Source organism: Muscardinus avellanarius (genome assembly GCF_963383645.1).
Source record: "Muscardinus avellanarius genome assembly, chromosome: 3".
Lineage (NCBI taxonomy): Eukaryota > Metazoa > Chordata > Mammalia > Rodentia > Gliridae > Muscardinus > Muscardinus avellanarius.
The window spans coordinates 103,972,537-103,992,490 of NC_137788.1; the positions used below are offsets into that span (position 1 = coordinate 103,972,537).

General features: G+C 38.8%; 1 protein-coding gene and 1 pseudogene across 2 annotated transcripts in view; one reads left to right on the top strand and one right to left on the bottom strand.

The window, feature by feature from the left end:
* SYCP1 (synaptonemal complex protein 1) overlaps positions 1-19,954 on the top strand; it is a gene marked incomplete at both ends in the record, with an annotated part of 133,624 nt that overhangs the window by 26,498 nt on the left and 87,172 nt on the right. Inside the window, 4 exons of the mRNA XM_080691508.1 lie at positions 51-120; positions 1,391-1,464; positions 6,495-6,603; positions 19,139-19,233. Of these exons, the coding sequence (XP_080547634.1) occupies positions 51-120; positions 1,391-1,464; positions 6,495-6,603; positions 19,139-19,233 (348 nt within the window). The remainder of the gene's footprint in view (positions 1-50; positions 121-1,390; positions 1,465-6,494; positions 6,604-19,138; positions 19,234-19,954) is intronic.
* Positions 6,728-10,252, bottom strand: LOC308261022 (actin, cytoplasmic 3-like; annotated as a pseudogene). Its single transcript has 2 exons — positions 9,696-10,252; positions 6,728-6,862 (listed from the first exon to the last, which is right to left on the bottom strand). The product of its transcript is annotated as an actin, cytoplasmic 3-like (transcript).

Here is a 19,954-nt window from a genome sequence, read left to right on the forward strand (position 1 = left end):
ATTTAAAAAAGTGTAAATATGATTCTTAAAAGTTAAACTTTATATTCCAGAAAATGGTAATAGCTTTTGAGGAACTTCGTGCGCAAGCTGAGAATGCCAGACTGGAAATGCATTTTAAGTGTAGGAATCCTGTTTCATTTTTCTATTACTATTCTGTTATTTATATTGATATTCTCAGTTATTTTATGTTTTATATTGTGCTCATTTTTATAATCTCTAAATCTTGTGTACTATGACATGGAATTAATTTATCTTAAATATAATTTTTGGCTTTAAAACTATATTGTGGCAGGTATGATGATGCTCTCCTGTAACCCCAGCTACTGAGGAGGCGGGAGGATCACAAGTTTCAGGCCAGCCTATGCAATTCAGTTATATCCTGTCTCAGAATTAAAATAAAAAAGTAAAAAAGGAGGGGGGAAAGAGAAAACTAGGGAGGGGAAGGGAGAGAGAGAGAGAGAGAGAGAGAGAGAGAGAGAGAGAGAGAGAGAGAGAAGAAAAAAGAAAAAGAATGCCAGGTGTTGTGGCACACATTTGTAATTCTAGTTCTTGGGAGGCAGAGACAAGAGGATTGCAGGTTTAAAGACAACCTTAGCAGGTAGTGAGTCTTATCAACTTAGCAAGACTGTAGCTTGAGATATAATGCTTCTGGTTTTAATCCTCATTACCACCAAAACAACAACAACAAAAAAAAGTGGTGGGGGAAGAAAAAGGAAAAGGTTGGGGATATAACTCATTGGTAGAACAATTGCCTAACTAGCTCAAGGGTCTGGGCTCAGTCTTTAGTAATAGACTCATACCCCAAAAGAACAAAATAATATATTTCTCTTAAATGAGACTTACTGTGATTTAAGTTTTTAGAAGTATAGTTTAGTATTATTTTTATGTTTCTTGGTAATTTTTTTTTTTTTTTTTTTTGTGGTACTGGGGTTCCTGGAAGCCCTTCTACCTCCGGGCTACACTCCCAGACCTATTTTACATTTTTATTTGGAAACAGGGTCTCTTAAGCCAGTGAGGCTGGCTTCGAACCTGCGCGATCCTCCTGTCTCTGCCTCCCAAGCGCGGGGATTACAAGCGTGCCGCCACCAAGCCCAGCTTGTTTCTTGGTGCATGTAAAAATATCTCTCCAAGATCTTAATTTTAGATTAACATGTTGTGTGCTATTATAAGAATTGTAGAATTTTAAGTTATAACCTTGATATTTAAATTTGTTATTTTACTAAAAAAAGTTAACCTCAAGAAAATAGCAGTTTTAGCTTATTAAATATTTTCGAAGTTTAATATAATTTTGAGTTAAATAAGGAAGTGAAGTAATTTTTAAATTTTGTCTGCATTGTAAAAGTTAAGTATGATTATGGTAAGACATATTCTCTTTATTTTATTTTTAAAGTAAAGGAAGATTCTGAAAAAATCTACCATCTTGAAGAAGAATATAAGAAAGAAGTAAATGACAAGGAAAATCAGGTTTTTAAAATTGACTCTATATTTTTTATTGATATTTATACATAGGAGGAACAATGTGGTTTTTTTTTTTTTTTTTTTTTTTTTGGTGGTACTGGGAGTGGAACCCCCAGGGACCTTCTACCTCTGGGCTACACTCCTAAGACCTATTTTATATATATATTTTTATTTGGAAACAGGGTCTCTTAAGCCAGCGTGGCTGGCTTCGAACCTGCGTGTTCCTCCTGTCTCAGACTCCCAAGTGCGGGGATTACAAGCCCACCATTCCCAGCCACAATGTGATATTTTGATTCATATATACATTGAATAGTGAACAGTGCAGAGCAATTAGCATATCACCTAAGCTTTTATCATTTACCATATGTACATTTGAGTTTCAACTCTTCTGTGATATGCTATATTTTTTGTTAAATCATAAAAAAATTAAAAAGAAATTTGGATTTGTTCAGTGTGATAGACTTCTATTTTCTATTTTATTATTAAATATTCAAATATTTAGTCTTTTGCCTAGCCAAATTAATTTCTTTCTTTTTTTGGTGGTACTGGGGTTCCTGGAACCCCTTCTTCCTCAGGGTTACACTTCCAGGCCTATTTTACATTTTTATTTGGAAACAGAGTCTCTTAAGCCAGCAAGGCTGGCTTCGAACCTGTGCGATCCTCCTGTCTCCGCTTCCCAAGCGTGGGGATTATATGGGTGTGCTACCATGCCGGGCCCATTTTATTGGCTCAAATACATAATTACTGAATGCTTGGTTTTAATTAATCTTCTACTAAACATATAGTAGATTATATATTATATATAGTATATGTATTGGTTTGCATTGCTGCAAAATTATTTTTTTTGCAAAATTTTATGATAAATTTTGTTCGGACAAAAAAAGTAATTAAAAGCCGGGCATGGTGGTGCACACTTGTAATCGCAGTACTTGGGGCTGAGATAGGGATATTGCAGGTTCAAGGCTAGCCTCAGCTACTTTAATGAGGCCCTCTGCAACCGTTAGACTCTGGGGGTATAACTCAGAGGTAGAATGCCCCTGGATTCAATCCCGAGTACTGCCAAAAAAAAAAAAAAAAAAAAAAAAGAAAGACAGAAAGAAAGAAAGAAAGGAAAAAAGAGAAAAAGAAAAAAAAAAGAAAAAACCCTAATTAAATGGAAAGATTATCATTGACTACGTTTATATTTTTCAGTTTATTTTGAAATTTACTGTCTCATTGAATGGAAACTAAAACATTGGGTTACTTCTTTTTATTAATGTCATGTAGTAGACTTAAAAATGATAATTCTGTATCCTTTGACATTTGCAAAAATATCAGTTTTTAGTTTGTTATTATGCCAACTTCATCACTTTTAAGATTTCTTCCCAAATAGATACATAAAAAGGAAAAATTTTCTATTTATTACTAATTTGATAGTTTTTTCCTATGATTTTCCACAAAATATAATCACAGTTAAGAAGGATATCTACTTAGGTAATAATAGAAAATAGTTTAAAGTACAAAAAGGATACTTAAAAGTTTCAAGTTATAAACTTGAACATGGTACAAGAAGACCCTGTTTCAAAATGAAAAAAAAAATAAAAATAAAAAGCTGAGCATGGTAACACATACTTGTAATCCAGTACTTGGAAGGCAGAGACAAGAGGTTTGAAGTCAACTTCGGCAACTTAGGCTTTCAGCAGCTTAGTGGGACGCTGTTTGAAAATAAAAAATAAAATAGGGATAGGGTGTAGCTTGGAGGTGGGATGCCTCTCAGTTCAATCTCTAGAATCCATACACACACAAAATAAAACAATAAAAGTAAAAAAAAATTGTTTCAAATTGTGATTAAATGATAGTATTTTGTTTTATGCTTAGATCTTTTGAAAGGGGTGTTCATTTTTTTTGTATTTTAACTTTATTTCAAGCTAGATTTCTTAAAGTATTTTTAAGTTAAAATTATGTTTATTATAAGAGTACAAAAATAGTGTAGAGTGCTATAAAAGCTTGCTGAAATCTGGATGTGTTGCTGCACCTTTTGTAATCCCAGTTCTTGGGAGCCTGAGATAGGAGAATCACAGGTTTGAAGACAGCCTTAGCAAGTAGTGAGACTCTCATCAACCTAGTGAGACCGTGTTTTAAAATAAAATAAAAATAAAATTAGGACTGGGGGTATAGCTCAGAGGTAGAATGCCCTTGGGTTCAATTGCTAGTACTAAAAAAGAAAAAAAGAAAAAAAAAAGCTTGGAGCAGGGACAGAGTTAGCCTTTTTTTGTAAAAGGATTGTGTGGCTAGTTGATTTTTTTCCCCTGGGGACTCTTGAATATCATTATTTGTAACACTTCATTTCTGAGGCTTCCAGATTTCTACCTGTAGAAATAAGCTTGTTGATGGCATAATGGAGTGGAGTTGGGCAGGGTAGGAAGGGCAAAGTGAGTTTCACCACTATATAAGCTGACTTACCATTTTGTCTTTATTCCTACCCTTTCTTGTGCCTGGAATATGCAAGTGTATTATTATTATTATTATGCAGTGCTGGGATTGAACTCAGGGCCTTGCATATGCTAGGCAAACAACTTTGCCATTGACTTAATACTCTTGACCCCCATCTTTTTCAACTGTTACTCCATTGTGTCTTGCATAGATGGAGTAGGGTTAATTTTATGACCACATTGTCAGGTGTTAAAGTTCAGGATGGGAGGGTTTAAGTAAAACTAGGGAGGTAATATTCTTTACTGACAATTTCTTTGTATTTTGATTCTTGTTTGATACCTGCCTTATAGTGGTGTTTTTGCCATTAATTCTTGAAACATTTTGGGGCTATTTGGGGTGAGTTATCTTGCTTCTCAGTACCTTCCTGTGGAGGTTCTTAAATTTGACCTTTTTTTTTTTTTTGGAACCCCAGGGCATTCTACCTAGGAGCTACACCCCCAGCCCTATTTTTTTTTTTTTTTATCTTGAACAGGGTCTCACTGAATTGCGAAGGGCCTCATTAAGTAGTTGAGGCTGTCTGTGAACTGCAATACTCCTTGTGTTAGCCTCCCAAGTAGAATTACAAGTGTGTACTACCTAGCCTGGCTTGACCTTATTTTTCTAATCTATGTCATTTTCTATTTCTTCTACACATTTTTCTTCTTTACAAATTATAATTTGGATTATAGGAGTCTTATGGCTTCATAGAAGATATAAAGTTTTTATTATTTTTCTTGTTAATTTATATATTCTAGATGTTAGTTCTCCATCAGAGGAGTATCTGTCAATGATATCCTATTCTGTAGGCTCTCTTTAGACATTAATTAATTAATTAATTAATTTTGCAGTACTGGGGGTAGAACCCAGGGGCATTCGACCTCCGAGCTACACCTCCTGCCCTATTTTTTATTCTTTATTTTGGAATCAGGTCTCACTGAGTTGCAGAGGGCCTCACTAAGTAGCTGAGGCTGTCTGCAAACCGCGATCCTCCGGTCTCAGCCTCCCAAATGCTGGGATTACAAGCGTGCACCATCATGCCCGGCTGACTTCCACCTTTCTTTACCTGAATTCTGTACTCTAGCTATCTGATTATTTTCAGTTATATCAATAAGGCATAGTCTCTCTTTCCCTTGTATCCTCATATTAACCTAGAATGTTCATTTTCCAATGTTTGCCTGATTTGGTGGGGGGGTCTGGGGATGGAATTCAGGGGCATTTGATCTCCGAGCTACACCCTCTGCCATGTCGTCGTCGTCGTCTCCTCCTCCTCCTCCTCCTCCTCCTCCTCCTCCTCCTCCTCCTCCTCCTCCTCCTCCTCCGGTACTGGGGTTCCTGGAAGCCCTTCTACCTCCAGGCTACACTCCCAGACCTATTTGTATTTATTTATTTATTTATTTATTTATTTATTTATTTATTTATTTATTTATTTATTTTGGTGGTACTGGGGTTCCTGGAAGCCTTTCTACCTCCGGGCTACACTCCCAGACCTATTTTATATTTTTGAAACAGGGTCTCTTACGCCAGTGTGGCTGGCTTCGAACCTGTGTGATCCTCCTGTCTCCGCCTCCCAAGCGCGGGTATTACAAGCGTGCGCCACCACGCCCGGCCCTATTTTTACATATTTATTTGGAAACAGGGTCTCCTAAGCCAGCGCGTGCGGCTGGCTTCGAACCTGCGCGATCCTCCCGTCTCTGCCTCCCAAGTGCGGGGATTACAAGCGTGCGCCACCACGCCTGGCCATATTTTTTTATTCTTTATTTTGAAACAGGGTCTTATTAAGTTGCGGAGGGCCCACTAAGTAGCTGAGGCTGTCTGTGAATCTTGATCCTTTGGTCTCAGCCTCCTGATTGCTGGGATTACAAGAGATTGCTGGGATTATAGGCATGCGCCACCATGCCTGGCTCAGTGTTTGCCTGATTAATTTGTATGTGTCCATCAAGATTCAATTCAGTCCTTTGAGAAATAATTTTTATTACTTCCAAGACTGATTTAGGTGTTCATTTTCAATAATATTTTTGTCCTATAACTAATAATATTAATTGTAGATATTTGTCTACCAATCTAGGCTCAATCTAGGCTCTTAAGTTTCTTGAAGGTGAATTTCTTCTTTTCAATATATATTTAATATTTATGGTTTCTTTTTTTATTTTTGCGGTACTGGGGATGGAACCCAGGGGCATTCTACCTCCATTCTTTATTTTTGAAACCAAGTCTCACTGAGTTCAAAGGGCTCACTACGTAGCTGAAGCTGTCTGTGAACCAATATCCTCTGGTCTCAGCCTCCCGAATGCTGGGATTACAAGTGTGTGCCACCAAACTGGCTTAATACTTAATGCTTTCTTATGTTCAATAATACTTATCAAAGGGATAAATCAGATTCCATTATATAATCTTTTTAGTGGTAACTTGAAATGCAATGTGTAATATTGGATATCATATGGCTTGTTCATTATGTGGTAAATATGTATTAAATGCTAGACACAGCCATCTAAAAAGCATATAAAGGAATATAATTGTAGGAAATGATAAATGCCTAAGTGCCATAATTTTTATTTCTATAATGATTTTAAAATATTTCATTGTAGGTATCACTACTATTGATCCAAAACACTGAGAAAGAAAACAAAATGAAAGAATTGACGTTTCTGCTAGAAGAATCCAGAGATAAAGTTAATCACTTAGAGGAAAAGACAAGTAAGAATTTATATAAGAAATTATAATGATTTATATGTATTCCTGTTGTTATTGTCTAAATGATGGCTTTTGTTACAAGTTTGTGCAATAATTTCTAGTGCTGTAATCCTCAACTTGGATTGGATCAGTTGGAGAAGGTTATAATAGAATAACTTAGGGAAGTTTTCAAAGGTTTTTCACCCTTTTCCATACTTTTAACTTTCTTCAAAGGTTTTTCACCCTTTTCCATACTTTTAACTTTCTTCAAAGTTTTAGCAACCTGCTTAAAAAAAAAAAGGGATATATGTCTTTTTTTGTACATTAATGCATTTCAAGTGCTTAGAACAGTGCCCCACACATATAAAACACTGAAAATATTTTATAAGTAAATTCTATGGGAATAGCACAAAGTAAATTATTAATTCTTTCCAGAGCAAAGACATTTGGAAAGGCATTATGGAAAAACTGTTGAACGTACGATACCTTAGATGATTAATAGTTCAGTTATAGACAGTGAATTGGAGGAGGCAGTGTAGGCACAAGAAATGAATGGCTTATTCAAGTCATGGAAGTGTAAAAGTGTATATTCAGTAAACTGGCGGGTATTGCTATATTTTAGAGAACTTAGGCAAATAAGACTATAAAAAAAATGTTTGGATCCACTTATGAAGGGCCTGCAGTGCCCTCCGAAACTTAATGAGATCCTGTTTTAAAAATAAAATAGGGCTAAGGGTGTAGCTAAAAAAAATATAAAAAAGATAAAAAGGAACAAAATTAGAAACTTGAAAACTTCATATGCTTTCTCTGTTCACTTTCATGAGTTTGGCCTCCAATTTAGATTAATCAGCCCACTACATTTCCAATATATTCCTAGCTCAGGAAAAAAAAATCATTTGGGACCTCTAACTTTTGGTATTACAATAAAGTGTACCTAATTCAATGAAAAAATTGCTGGGTTCACCAAAGATAAAGTCAAATGACCAAACAGCAAGGTGAAGGAAGGGAGGACAGGAGAGAGAAAAAGAGGGAAGGAGTGAGGGGAAAAGGAAAGGAGGAAGAAAGGATTAAAAGAAGAAAAGGAGGAGGAAGAATTTTTTAAAGAAAGGCCATGAACTTGTGATCCTTCTGCCTTAGCCTCCCAAGTACTGGGATTACAGACAGGCAACACCATGCCCAGCTTCTGTGTGTCTTTCAGATCCCTCAAAGGTAGGCTTTTTTTTTCTGTTCCCTCTCAGCAACTCTCTGCCTGGGCCATACGTTTTGTCATTGTCTCTTGCTCATGCTGTGATATCAACAAATATAAGTTCATTTCTTAGTAGTTCTCTCTTTGGAATCTTAACTCCTTTAATGCTTTTTCTTTTGTCTTAGTTGTTTTAAGAAGGAGAGATGGGATGTTATTGAGTACTCTGTCTTGTCTAGAACTATCCATTTGAACCAATCATGACAGTTAATTTTTGTTTTTCTTGGTAGTATTTATATTGTCACTTGCCAGTACTGATTAGTTGCTAGAGTATCAGTCACCAAACATTTTAAAAAATCAAGAAGAGAAAGTTATAAATATTTTTTTTCTCACTCATGTATTAGGAACTTTTTAAAACTAGGATTCTTCAAGCTAGGCATGGTGGTGCATGCTTGTAATTTTAGTACTTGGGAGGCTGAGACAGGAGGCAGGTTCAAAGCCAGCCTAATCAGGGATAAACCTGACTTGGACATAGTGTATAATTTTCTTTTCCTTTAAAAAAAATTGTACTGCAACACTTTTATTTTCCTTACTCAATGACATGTTGCTGGGGCCTAATGTTCTCACATAACAGTAGAAAACCAAAATATGTAGTCTCTTAAAGAATTGAGTACAAAAACTTTACATAAAATGAAAAATTTACAGATATAAATGCAAACTATTTTCAATTCAGGGCAAATAATAACTCACAGTGTTCAGGAGGGTCAGTAAGAAGGGACATTGGGTCCTAAGGCTCAGATCTTTCCTGTTAGGCCTGTAAGATGGAAGGGACCACTGGTCCAGGAATCTTGCCAGCCTGAGAAATCTTAGAACAGTTAGTCTGCTGTCTCATCAGTACTCAGCACTGATCACTGTTCTGTGGTCTCAGATCCGCCAAGCCACAAGTTTCTGTTCTACAGGTGTGCTCTCACCTCAGCCACCTGGACTAAGCCACATGGACTAAGGGCTTAAATCAAAGATAGGCACAGGGCATTAAATATAGATGAAGGGAACAGTTAACTTGAATAGAAGGTCAAAATCAACAACAAGGTCCAGTGCTGATACCAGGTACAAGCTCCAAGGACAAATTTCTTTTCAAAGGCTTATTTTAGTTTCATGAGGCCAGCATGAGGTGTATACCAGAGCAAATTTATACTTCAGAATCTGCTCATGCAGCAGATGCCTGGCACCTGCTCAGTCTGTCTAGAAGCATTTGTGGTGCATGATTGAGGGGCCTGAATCCTAGTATTTCTGCTTGCTGATCTATATCTGCTGGAAGGTGGACAGTGAGGCCAGAATTGGGCCTCCAATCCACACCAGGTATTTGAACTCAGGTAGAGTGATGATCTTGATCTTCATGGTGCTGGGCTCCATAGCTGTGATCTTCTATATCCTGTCAGCAGTACCAAAGTATGTGGTGGTGTTGCCCAAATTCACAGCTTTGGAATAGAGGTCCTTGAGGATGCTGACTTCACACTTCATGATGGAGTTGAAGGTAGTCTTGTGGATGCTGGATGACTTCATACCTGGGGAAAGGGCTGGAAAAGGGCCTCAGGACACTGAAAGCACTTGTTGCTGATGGTGATCATCTGCCCTTCGGTCAGCATGTTAGCTGTTCTCCAGGGAAAAGGAGTATGCAGTCATGGCCATTTCGTGTGTGTGTGTGTGTGTGTGTGTGTGTGTGTGTGTGTGTGTGTGTGTGTGTCTGGGGATAGAACCCAGGGGTATTCTACCTCTTAGCTACACCCCCATGCCCTATTTTTTATTCTTTATTTTGAAACAGGGTCTCACTGAGTTGCAGAGGGCCTCACTAAGTAGCTGAGGCTGTCCGTGAACTGCTATCCTCCCATCTCAGCCTCCCAAATGCTGGGATTACAAGTGTGTGCCACCACACCCAGCTCGTGGCCATCTCCTGCTTGAAGTCCAGGGAGAATATAGTACAGCTTCTTTTTGATGTCATGCACAATCTCCCGCTTGGCATTGGTTGTGAAACTAGCCGTACTCTTTCAGGATCTTCATGAGGTAGTCTGCCAGGTCCTGGCCAGCCAGGTCCAGATGCAGGATGGCATGGAGGAGGGCTTATCCCTCAATGGGCACCATATGGGTGGCCCCATTGTCAGAGCCCATGACAATACCAGTAGTGTGCCCAGAGGCATACAAGGACAGCACAACTTGGGTGGCCATATACATGGCTGGGGTGTTGAAGGTTTTAAACATGATCTGAGTCATCTCCTGGTTGGCCTTGGGGTTCAGGGAGGCCTTGGTCAGCAGCACCAGATGTTCCTCTGGGGCCATGCACAACTCTTTCTAGAAGGTGTGGTGCCAGATCTTTTCCATGTTGTCCCAGTTGGTGACAATGCTGTTCTTGATGTGGTACTTCAGGGTCAGGATGCCCTTATTGCTCTGGGCCTTGTCACCCACATAAGAGTCCTTCTGATCCATGCCCACCATCATGACCTGATGCCAAGGTCACCCAGTGATGTAGAGGGACATGGCTTGGGGAGTGTTATCACCAGCAATGCCAGCTTTGTCAATGAACAAGCTCAACGATTTCTTTTTCCACTGAGATGGGCAGAGGACAGGCAGCAGAATGAAGGAAGAGCACGGAGAGCATGGAGAGCAGCAGTGAGTGAGACCTATAGTATTCTTGATGTGGTTTGAATGTTCCTTGTTGGTATTTTGTTTAACAGTTTTGCATCTAAGTTCATCAGTAATATAGGCCTATAGTTTTCTTGGTTTTGGTATTGTGATGTTGACTTCGTAGAATATATTTGGGAGCCCGGCATTGTGGCGCACGCTTGTAATCTCTGCACTTGGGAAGCAGAGACAGGAGGATTGTGCATGTCAGCCTGTCAGCCTTGCTGGCTTAAGAGACCCTGTTTCCAAATAAAAAATATATTTAAAAAAATAGGTCTGAGAGTGTAGCCCAGAGGTAGAAGGGTTTCCAGGAACCCCAGTACCACCAAAAAGAAAAAAGAAAAAAAAAAAAGAAAAAAAGAATATATTTGGGAAAGTCCTGTTTCTATTCATGGAATAGATTGAGGAGTATTGGGATTAGATCTTCTATAAAGGCTTTATAAAATTCATCTGGGAATCTGGGCATGGTGGTGCACACTTGTAATCCCAGTGCTTGGGAGGCTGAGACAAGAGGATTACACAGGTTCAAAGCCAGCCTCAGCTACTTAGTGAGGCTCTCAGCAACTTAGTGAGACCCTGTTTTTAAATAAAAATAGAAAATGGGTCTGGGATTGTAGCCCGAAGGTAGAAAGTCTCTGGGTTCCATTCCCAGCACCACACACATACAAAAAAAATCTGCAAAACCATCTGGTACTGAACTTTCCTTTGATGATAGGCTCTTTATTGCTGCTTCAGTTTCTTGGATTGTTATTGGTTGGTTTAATTTTTCTATACTTGATTTAATTTAGGAAGGTTGCATGTGTCTAGAAATTTGCCAGTTTCTTCTAGATTTTTCATTTTGTTGGAGTATAGTTTGTCAAAGTAGTTACTTTATAGAAATACAATTGATTTTGTGTTCATACTCTCTACTCTAATCTTGTTAAACTTAATTAGTTCTAGAATTTTTATTTCTTAGAATTGTCTATGTACAACTAAATTGCTGTCTGCAAATAGACTGCTTCATTGCTCCTCCTTCCCAATCATTACACTTTTTTCTTTTTTATCTTATTGTGGTAGCCAGAAATTCCCATACTGTGTTGAAAAAGAGTTGCAAGAATGGCATCACTGCCTTTTACCTTATATTTTAGGTTAAAAGCATTCAGTTTTCCTTAGTTATGATGCTAGCATAATGTAGAATTTTTTTAATGGTGATTATCAAATTGAGCTGATCCCCCTGTGCCTTAGTGGGATTGTTTAATATCCTCCAAAATTCTATGTGATAAAGATTTTTCCCCCCTATTGTGGTGTTATTAGGATGTAGTAGGAGGTAGTTCAGAAGTTAGGAGGTGGGGCCTAGTGGGTAGTCTTTAAGTCATTATGGAACCCAAACCTCTTCCTCTTTCCCTTTTGTTTCCTGGCCACAAGGTGAACAGTTTGCTTCATTGGGTACTCTGCACCCACCATTTGCCATTCAGCATACCCATTAGATGTCCAAGTAATGGATCTTCCCAGTGTTGGACTAAAATGTACAGAACTGTGAGCCAAAATAAGCCTTTTCTACTTTTAAGTTAATGATGTCAGATATTTTATTGTAGTGATGGAATGCTGACTAATACACTCTGTGTTGCTCATTTCTTATAGTTTTTAAATGTATTGGTGTTAAATTTTTCCACATGCCATTTCTACATTGCTAGATATTATAATTTTTCTTCTTTAGTTTGTGTGTCAGTTTTTTTTTAAGGACTATAACCAAAATTATAGGCAGAAACAAAGGAAAAAAGGCTTATATGTCTCAGGGTTTCAGAAGTTCAGTCTATGCCTGGTCATCTCTAAGGCAAATACATCATAGTTTCAGGGCATAATGGAGGAAATTTGTTTCACTCATGGTAGCTAGGAAGCTGGAGAGGGAGAGGAAGGGGGAGGAAAAGCAAGGAGAGGGATGGGTAGTGAGAGGAAGAGGGAGAAGGAAAGAGTAGGCGTGTCAAAACAGACTGCTGACAGAATCTTCAAGGTTGTTCCCCTAGTGACCCACTTCTCTAGCCACACCTTACCTTTCAACCTTGTTTCACAGGAGACCAGGCTTCAACACATGGGCTTTGGGAATATACTTCAGATCCAAACTATAACAAACTGTTAATATGGCATATTATACTGATGAGTTTTTGTATATTGAACCAGTCTTGCATCTTGGAATAAACTCCATTTTGTCACATGTAATTTTATATACAAAATTTATTTTTGTGTATTTTGTTGAATTTGATCAGCTAATATTTTGAGTATTTTTAAAGCAGTTGGAAGAATTCTTTAGTGAAACCATCTGACCCTATAGATTTTAAAATTACATTTTTTTTTTTTTGGTGGTACTGGGGTTCCTGGAAGCCCTTCTACCTCCGGGCTACACTCCCAGACCTATTTTTACATTTTTATTTGGAAACAGGGTCTCCTAAGCCAGCGCTCGTGGCTGGCTTCGAACCTGCGTGATCTTCCTGTCTCTGCCTCCTAAGCGCGGGGATTACAAGCGTGCACCACCACGCCCGGCCAAAATTACATATTTTAAAGGTATTTTACTAATTGACTAGATCCACCCATTCAGGTTCTGCTCAAAGATTAAACCTCATTTGAAAGACATTGTTTTAAAAAGGTCTTTGGGGTACCCTTCTGACATGGGTCCTGTCTAGGAAGTTATTTTCCCAGTATTCATTTCACCATGATCAGTCCCCCCAGGAACTCACAACCCACCACAGCTGTGCTCCAGGGGGCTCAGCTACTGCTTGAGTTAGCAGCAGACCTTGATATTGTTCACATGTGTTGGTTCTTCAAGAATGCAGGATTCTGGAATTAAAGGTCATAGAGACTTCCAGATTTCAAAGGAAGACCAAGCAATGTATAGTAGAGTCATAATTTCTGTAGGCAGTCCCTCAACAGGCAAAACATGAAGCTGTGTCAGTGGAGCTGAAGCTGCAGTGAATGAAGAACCCAGGAATTAAGAAATTCCTGCTCTGTGGAATATGTGCTATTGTCTTGGAAAATTGTCAGGCTAAGACAGAGGCCATGTGGATTGCAACTCAGTCGAGTCAAGCCTTTGGGGCAGGGCTCTCCAATACTTTTTGGGTTCATTCATATCTTATCATCACGTGTCTTGGAAAGCTAATGATGCTATAGGACTTTCCATCTGGGTTTTGGTCTTTGTTTCCATCCCTTCTTTCGATGCCCCGAATATATTCCTCCCATTTGGAATGGGAATGATTACAGGTGTATCCTCAGTTTTCTTCCTTCCTCAAAGATATCTTTGTTGGTTATAAGATTTCAGTTAGTAGATGTTCTCTTTCTTTGAAAAACATATTGCCAGATTCAGAAAATCAAAGGTCATATGTTTTCTCTGATGTGTGGAATCTGGAGAGGAGAAAAAAAAAGGAATTTATGAAAATAGAAGAGAATCAGTAGCAGCGTGTTATGGTGGTGAAACGGGGGTTTCTTGAGAGAAAACCCGGCGAGTTCTTGTCTACGGTGAGCGAAGAATGACACCCGCAGACCTCCGGAAGGGGAGTAAAAGGTTTATTGGAAGCAGCAGGGAATGGGGGAAGAGTGGCTGAACACCCCCAAAGGGGCTGGAACTCTGGGTCCAGCAGCTGCCTTCAGGACAATACTTGAGAGTAGCCCAAGCCAAATTGCTTTCAGGTGCAGGCTGCTTTCTTCCGGAGTCCACACTATCTGCCAGAAGGGAATAGAGAAAAGTGGCCGAACACCCCATAGGGGCGGTTGGAACTCCGGGGTCCAGTAGCTGCCTTCAGGGTTGCTACCCGAGTGTCGCCCGAGCCAAGGGCCCATCAGTTGCAAACTACTTTCTCCCAGAGTCCACGCTATCTGCCAGAAAAGAGGTACAGGTCACCCCTAGGGGCCTGGCCAGCCATGATGTCCAGCAGAGGCCTTCAGGTCACTCGAGAGTTGCCTGAGCAACGTGCCCTCAGATGCACTCTGCCTTCTCTCAGGGCCAACACGACCTGCGAGAGAGAGAACAGCTCCCCAAAAGGGGAGGGGGGTCCCGAGCGGGAAAGTCCCCCTTTTGCCATCCGACTGGCCAATGCCTGACTGCTTGCAAGTTCGTTTTTGGTTAGGGTGACTTTTGGGATTCCAAGGAGAATTTGCATAGGGCATTTGCAAGTCCTTTGAAGGGTATCCTTTCAGGAATGCCAGACTTGCTGGGTGGGTTTGTTGATTAGGAAACTCAGGATGGCTTTGTGAAGCTCTGGCCTTCTTATCTCTGAGCCTTTGGAGTTTCAGGCATTTGTCGCCCCTCAGGAAACTGAGGAAATTAACTTTTTTCTACCAAGGCCTTTTCCCTATCTGCCTATTTCCTTTCTATCTTCTCAGTGGGATAGCAGACTGTACAGGTGTGAGATGTAGCTACAGGTTCTTGTTCTTTGCTATTTTAGAAAATAGCCAGAATGCTGGGCGTGGTGGCGCACACTTGTAATCCCCGCACTTGGGAGGCAGAGACAGGAGGATCACGCTGGTTCGGAGCCAGCCTCGCTGGCTTAAGAGACCCTGTTTCCACATAAAGTTAAAAGATAGGTCTGGGAGTGTAGCCCGTGGGAGTGTAGCCCAGAGGTAGAAGGGCTTCCAGGAACCCCAGTACAACCAAAAAAAAAAGAAAGAAAATAGCCAGAACTCGTCTACTGTAAGCTTAAGCAATTTTATTATCACAAAGGCAGAAAGAAGGAGACAGGAAGCACTGCATTAGAGGTGCAGTGGAGTAATTTGAAAATAAATTACTGAGGTTTTGAATACTGAAAAGTATTTACTTATTTATTTTAAAATTTTATTTATATGTGGAACATATTGAAAATGGTATACATTTAGACTGTGCTTGGTGTTCCCTCCCCCTTTTTATAAAACTGTTCTTCCTGACCCAACATATAACCCATAGAACCGTAGGGGTAACTCTTTTTTTTTTTTTTTTTTGTGGTACTGGGGTTCCTGGAAGCCCTTCTACCTTCAGGCTACACTCCCAGACCTATTTTATATTTTTATTTGGAAATAGGGTCTCTTAACCCAGTGTGGATGGCTTTGAACCTACTCGATCCTCCTGTCTCTGCCTCCCAAGTGCGTGTGCCATCACGCCCCTCCCCGGCAGGGTAAGTCTTTTGATGTGATGATTTCTTCCTGTAGGACTGTCTGGTCTCTGGTACAGACCCAAGCCTTTTGTTATGCCCCAGAATATGTTAGTCAGGGATCTCTTGAAGGCTTGGGATATCACCACCTACATCTTTGGGGAATTTTAGCTTGTCTGCTAGAAGTTTCTGAAATTAGTACCAAAGACATTTCCCAATACCGGCACAAAAGAGAAAGATCAGAAGATAGAAAGGGAACATCCTAGAGAAAGAAATTGACTAAATTATGTTATTCACATACACAAATGAATCCCAGTATAGTATATAATTATAAAACACCAGTTGAAAAAGTAAAAATAAAATACTGTGGCCAGATGCAGTGACACACACTTTTTATTCCAGCTAGTTGAGAAACTGAGGCAGGATATGTGTCAAGTTCAAAGGCTAGCCTCAGCTACTTAGTGAAACCCTGTCTCAAAAAAAAAAATTGAAAGGGTTGGAGATGTGGTAAAACATCCCTGGGTTTGATTCCTATTACCAAAAATTTATATTCATATTCATATTCATTCAGTTTATATTGCCTTGTCCCATTAGCTTCCATGATTTCGGATATTAAAAACCCATTGCTATTCTACTTGTGTTTCTTCTGTATGTAAGATATTCTTTTTTGTAGCTGCTTTTAAGATCTTTTCTTTGTCTTCAGTTTTCAGAAGTTTAAATATGATATGTATTGTCATGTATTTCTTTGAATTTATTCTTTGAGGTCTTCTAAGCTTCTTGTGTTTTGTCAAATTTGGGGAATTTTTAGCCATTATTTTTTTTTAATAGTTTTTCAGCCTCACCCCTTCTTTTTCTCCTTTGAGGAAGTCTGATGACATTATGGCTAGATTTATCTTTTTGTTATACTCTCACAGGTCCTTGAAACTGCAATTTTTTTCTGTCTGTTTTCATCTTGCTGTTCAGATTAGCTAATTTTGTTTGTCCTAACTTTCAGTTCATTGATTCTTTGCTTTCTTGATTTTGCTAGTGAGCCCATCCATGGATCTGCTTAGCTTAATTATTACACCTTTTTTTTTTTTCAATACTGGGGATGGAGCCTGTAACAGTGTGAAATGGAGAGCGTGGGTTCTTATTCTTAGCTAGTTTAGAAAAATTAGCCAGAACTATACTACTGTAAGCTTAAGCAATTTTTATTATTACAAAGGCAGAAAGAAGGGATAGAATTATTAAAGCACTACATTAGAGAGGGACATAGTAGAGTGCCTTGAAAATAAGATACTGATGTTTTTGGATACATAACAGTTTTTATAAAGATTTATTATCTTTCACTTTGCTTAACCAGTAGTCTTCCTGATCCTAGCTGTGGGCCTGCCCATTAGCTTGGTGCAAGGCTTTTGATATGATTATGAGGATTTACTGTCTCACATGCTGCTTGATCAAATGCTTTCTTTCTGCCCCAGGTGTGGGCCCAACAAAGTCAGGGGTCACGTGGTATCCTTTTTGAGGAAGGCCTGTACCTTCCTGTGTCCTTGGGGAGTTTTAGCCTATCTGCTAGGAGTTATTATGTAAACTTGTCATTAAAATAAGAAGGCCCTGGGCTAGGACTTTTTTGTGTACTAAACTTTGCATTGTAACAACTGTCTCCTTCCCTGCCTTAGTGCCTCCACAGCACCCAGGCCCTATTTTTTTTTTTTTTAACATTTTGAAATTAATACCAGAGCAATTTTCCAATACTGTTACATTTCTCATCAGAATCCAGGGGCATTCTGCCTCTGAGCTCTACACCCCAAGCCCCATTTTTTATTCTTTATTTTGAAACAGGGTCTCACTGAGTCAAAGGACCTCACTAAGTAGCTGAGGCTGTCCATGAACTGTGACCCTCTCATCGCAACCCGAATGCTGGGATTACAAGCTTGTACTATCATGTCCCACTAATTATTATATTTTTAAGTTCTAAAATTTCCATCTTTTAGCCAGGCGTGGTGGTGCATGCTTATAATCCCCACACTTGGGAGGCTGAGACAGGAGGATCGCACAGGATCGAAGCCAGCCTCAGCTGACTTAAGAGATCCTGTTTCCAAATAAAAAATATAAAATAGGTCTGGGAGTGTAGCCCGGAGGTAGAAGGCCCCTGGATTCCATCCCCAGTAACACACACACACACACACACACACACACACACACACACACACACACTCCATCTTTTTTGAATCATTTATTTTTTCAGTGAGACTCATATTTTTTAACTGGAGCTGTCAGATAATTTTGTGTTTGTAATTGCTCATTGAAGCATTTTTATTATGGCTGCTTTAAAATATTTGTCAGAAAACACAGGTGCTGGGTGCAGTGGCACATGCCTATAGTTCTAGTACTTGGAAGGCTAAGACAAGATGATTGAATGTTTAAGATGATTGAATGTTTAACTTAGCAAGGCCATATGTTAAAAAAAAGTCTGGGGGTATAACTTTAGTGGTATAAATATCCCTGGGTTCAATCTCATGTAACCTCTACCTCCCAAACATAAACACTATATCTTCAGTCATCTGATCCTTGACAAATATGCCCAAAACACACATTGAATAAAAAGTGGGGCTGGGAAATTGGATGTTCATATGTAGAAGAATGAAATTTACTACCTGTGTCACTTAGTGAAAAAGTCAACTCATAGTGTTTGAGACCTAAAAATTAGACCAAAAGTTTATACTATTGGAGGAGAATGTAGATAGAGCAAACTATCTAACATATAGGATAGATATTGGCTTTCTCAGTAAGACCCCTAATGCTCTGGAAATAAAACCAAATATTAATAAATTGAATGGCAAAAAAAAAAAAAAAAAAGCTTTTGCCAGCCGGGCATGGTGGCGCAATGCTTGTAATCCCAGCATTTGGGAGGCTGAGACAGGATGATCAGGGTTTGCAGACAGCCTTAGCTACTTAGTGAGGCCCTCTGCAACTCAGTGAGATGCTGTTTCAAAATAAAGAATAAAAAATAGGGCTTGGGGTGTAACTTGAAGGTAGAATGACCCTGGGTCCCAACCCCAGTACTGCAAAAAAAAAAAAAAAAAAAAAAGAGCTTTTGCACAGCAAAGGAAACAATCTTGAGTATGAAGAGAGAGAGCCTATAGAGTGGGAGAAAAAAAATCTTTGCCAATTATTCTTCTGGGAGAGGGTTCCATCCAGACTAAAGAACCTAACAAACAAACAAACCTGAAACCTGCTTGACCAACCAAGCACAAAAACAACGTATCTTAATAGCAAATGAAACAATGCATGATATATGAAAGCCAACAACTCATAGTGATGCACAATCACAAATAAAGAATAGTCTGTTAATCCACCTGCAAAACTTGCTTTCTGTTATATGTGCATTTTGATTCTATTATAATTATAAATATAAATATTTAAAAGGTTTAAAAATATTAATCTTTAAAGTTCTTGGGAGGTAACAGTCTTGAAAATTCAATAAAATTTATGATCAAAATTGGTATGTCTGTATATTTGCATAATTCTTTTTTAGACTATTGTGTAATAAAAAGAATAAATATTATAATTATTTTTCTTGGTGTATATTTTCTAATAAGTACTACCTGCCTATAACTTTGTCTTTTAGAATTACAGAATGAAAACTTAAAAGAATTAAATGAAAAGAAGGATCATTTGACATCAGAACTAGAAGATACTAAAATGTCTTTGCAAATAAGTGTGGTATGTTTTTTTTTTCTGTGTGTGTGTGGTACTGGGGGTGGAACCTAGAGGCTTTCTATCTCAAGGCTATACTCCCAGATGTATTTTATATTTTATTTGGAAACAGGGTCTCACTAAGTTGCTGAGAGCCTCACTAAGTAGCTGAGGCTGGCTTCGAACCCGTTTGATCCTCCTATCTCAGCCTCCCAAGTGCGGGGATTACAAGCATGCGCCACCATGCCCAGCTGTGTGGTATGGTTTAAAAACTGATTACTGTGTAGTGAATCTCATATTAGTAAACAAATATTTACTGAATAATATTATGTACAAGGGAAATAGATCTTAAAATAGAGAAGGCACAGTCTCAGTCTATAAAATGTTTATAGTTTAGAGATACTAAAAATACATCTAAGGCACAGTGCCTCTGGGTTCAGTTCCTAGTAAAACACACACACACACACACATACACACACACACACACACACAGAGTAACTAACTAAAATACAAGACCAAGCTAGATACCAACAGAATGATTCAGGTTTAATAAATTGCTATAACAATTTTAAGAATTGAAAGAATTTTATAGGCTGGATTGTCTAGGAAAAATCCATAAAGTAATTGGATATAGAAGTTGGAGTTGGGGAAGGATGAATTGAAATGAGTAGTGGGTGGGTATTCCAGGATGAGTAGAAGGAAAGATGGATGGGAAAACACGAAGGGCAGAAGGGGCAGCAAATTTACA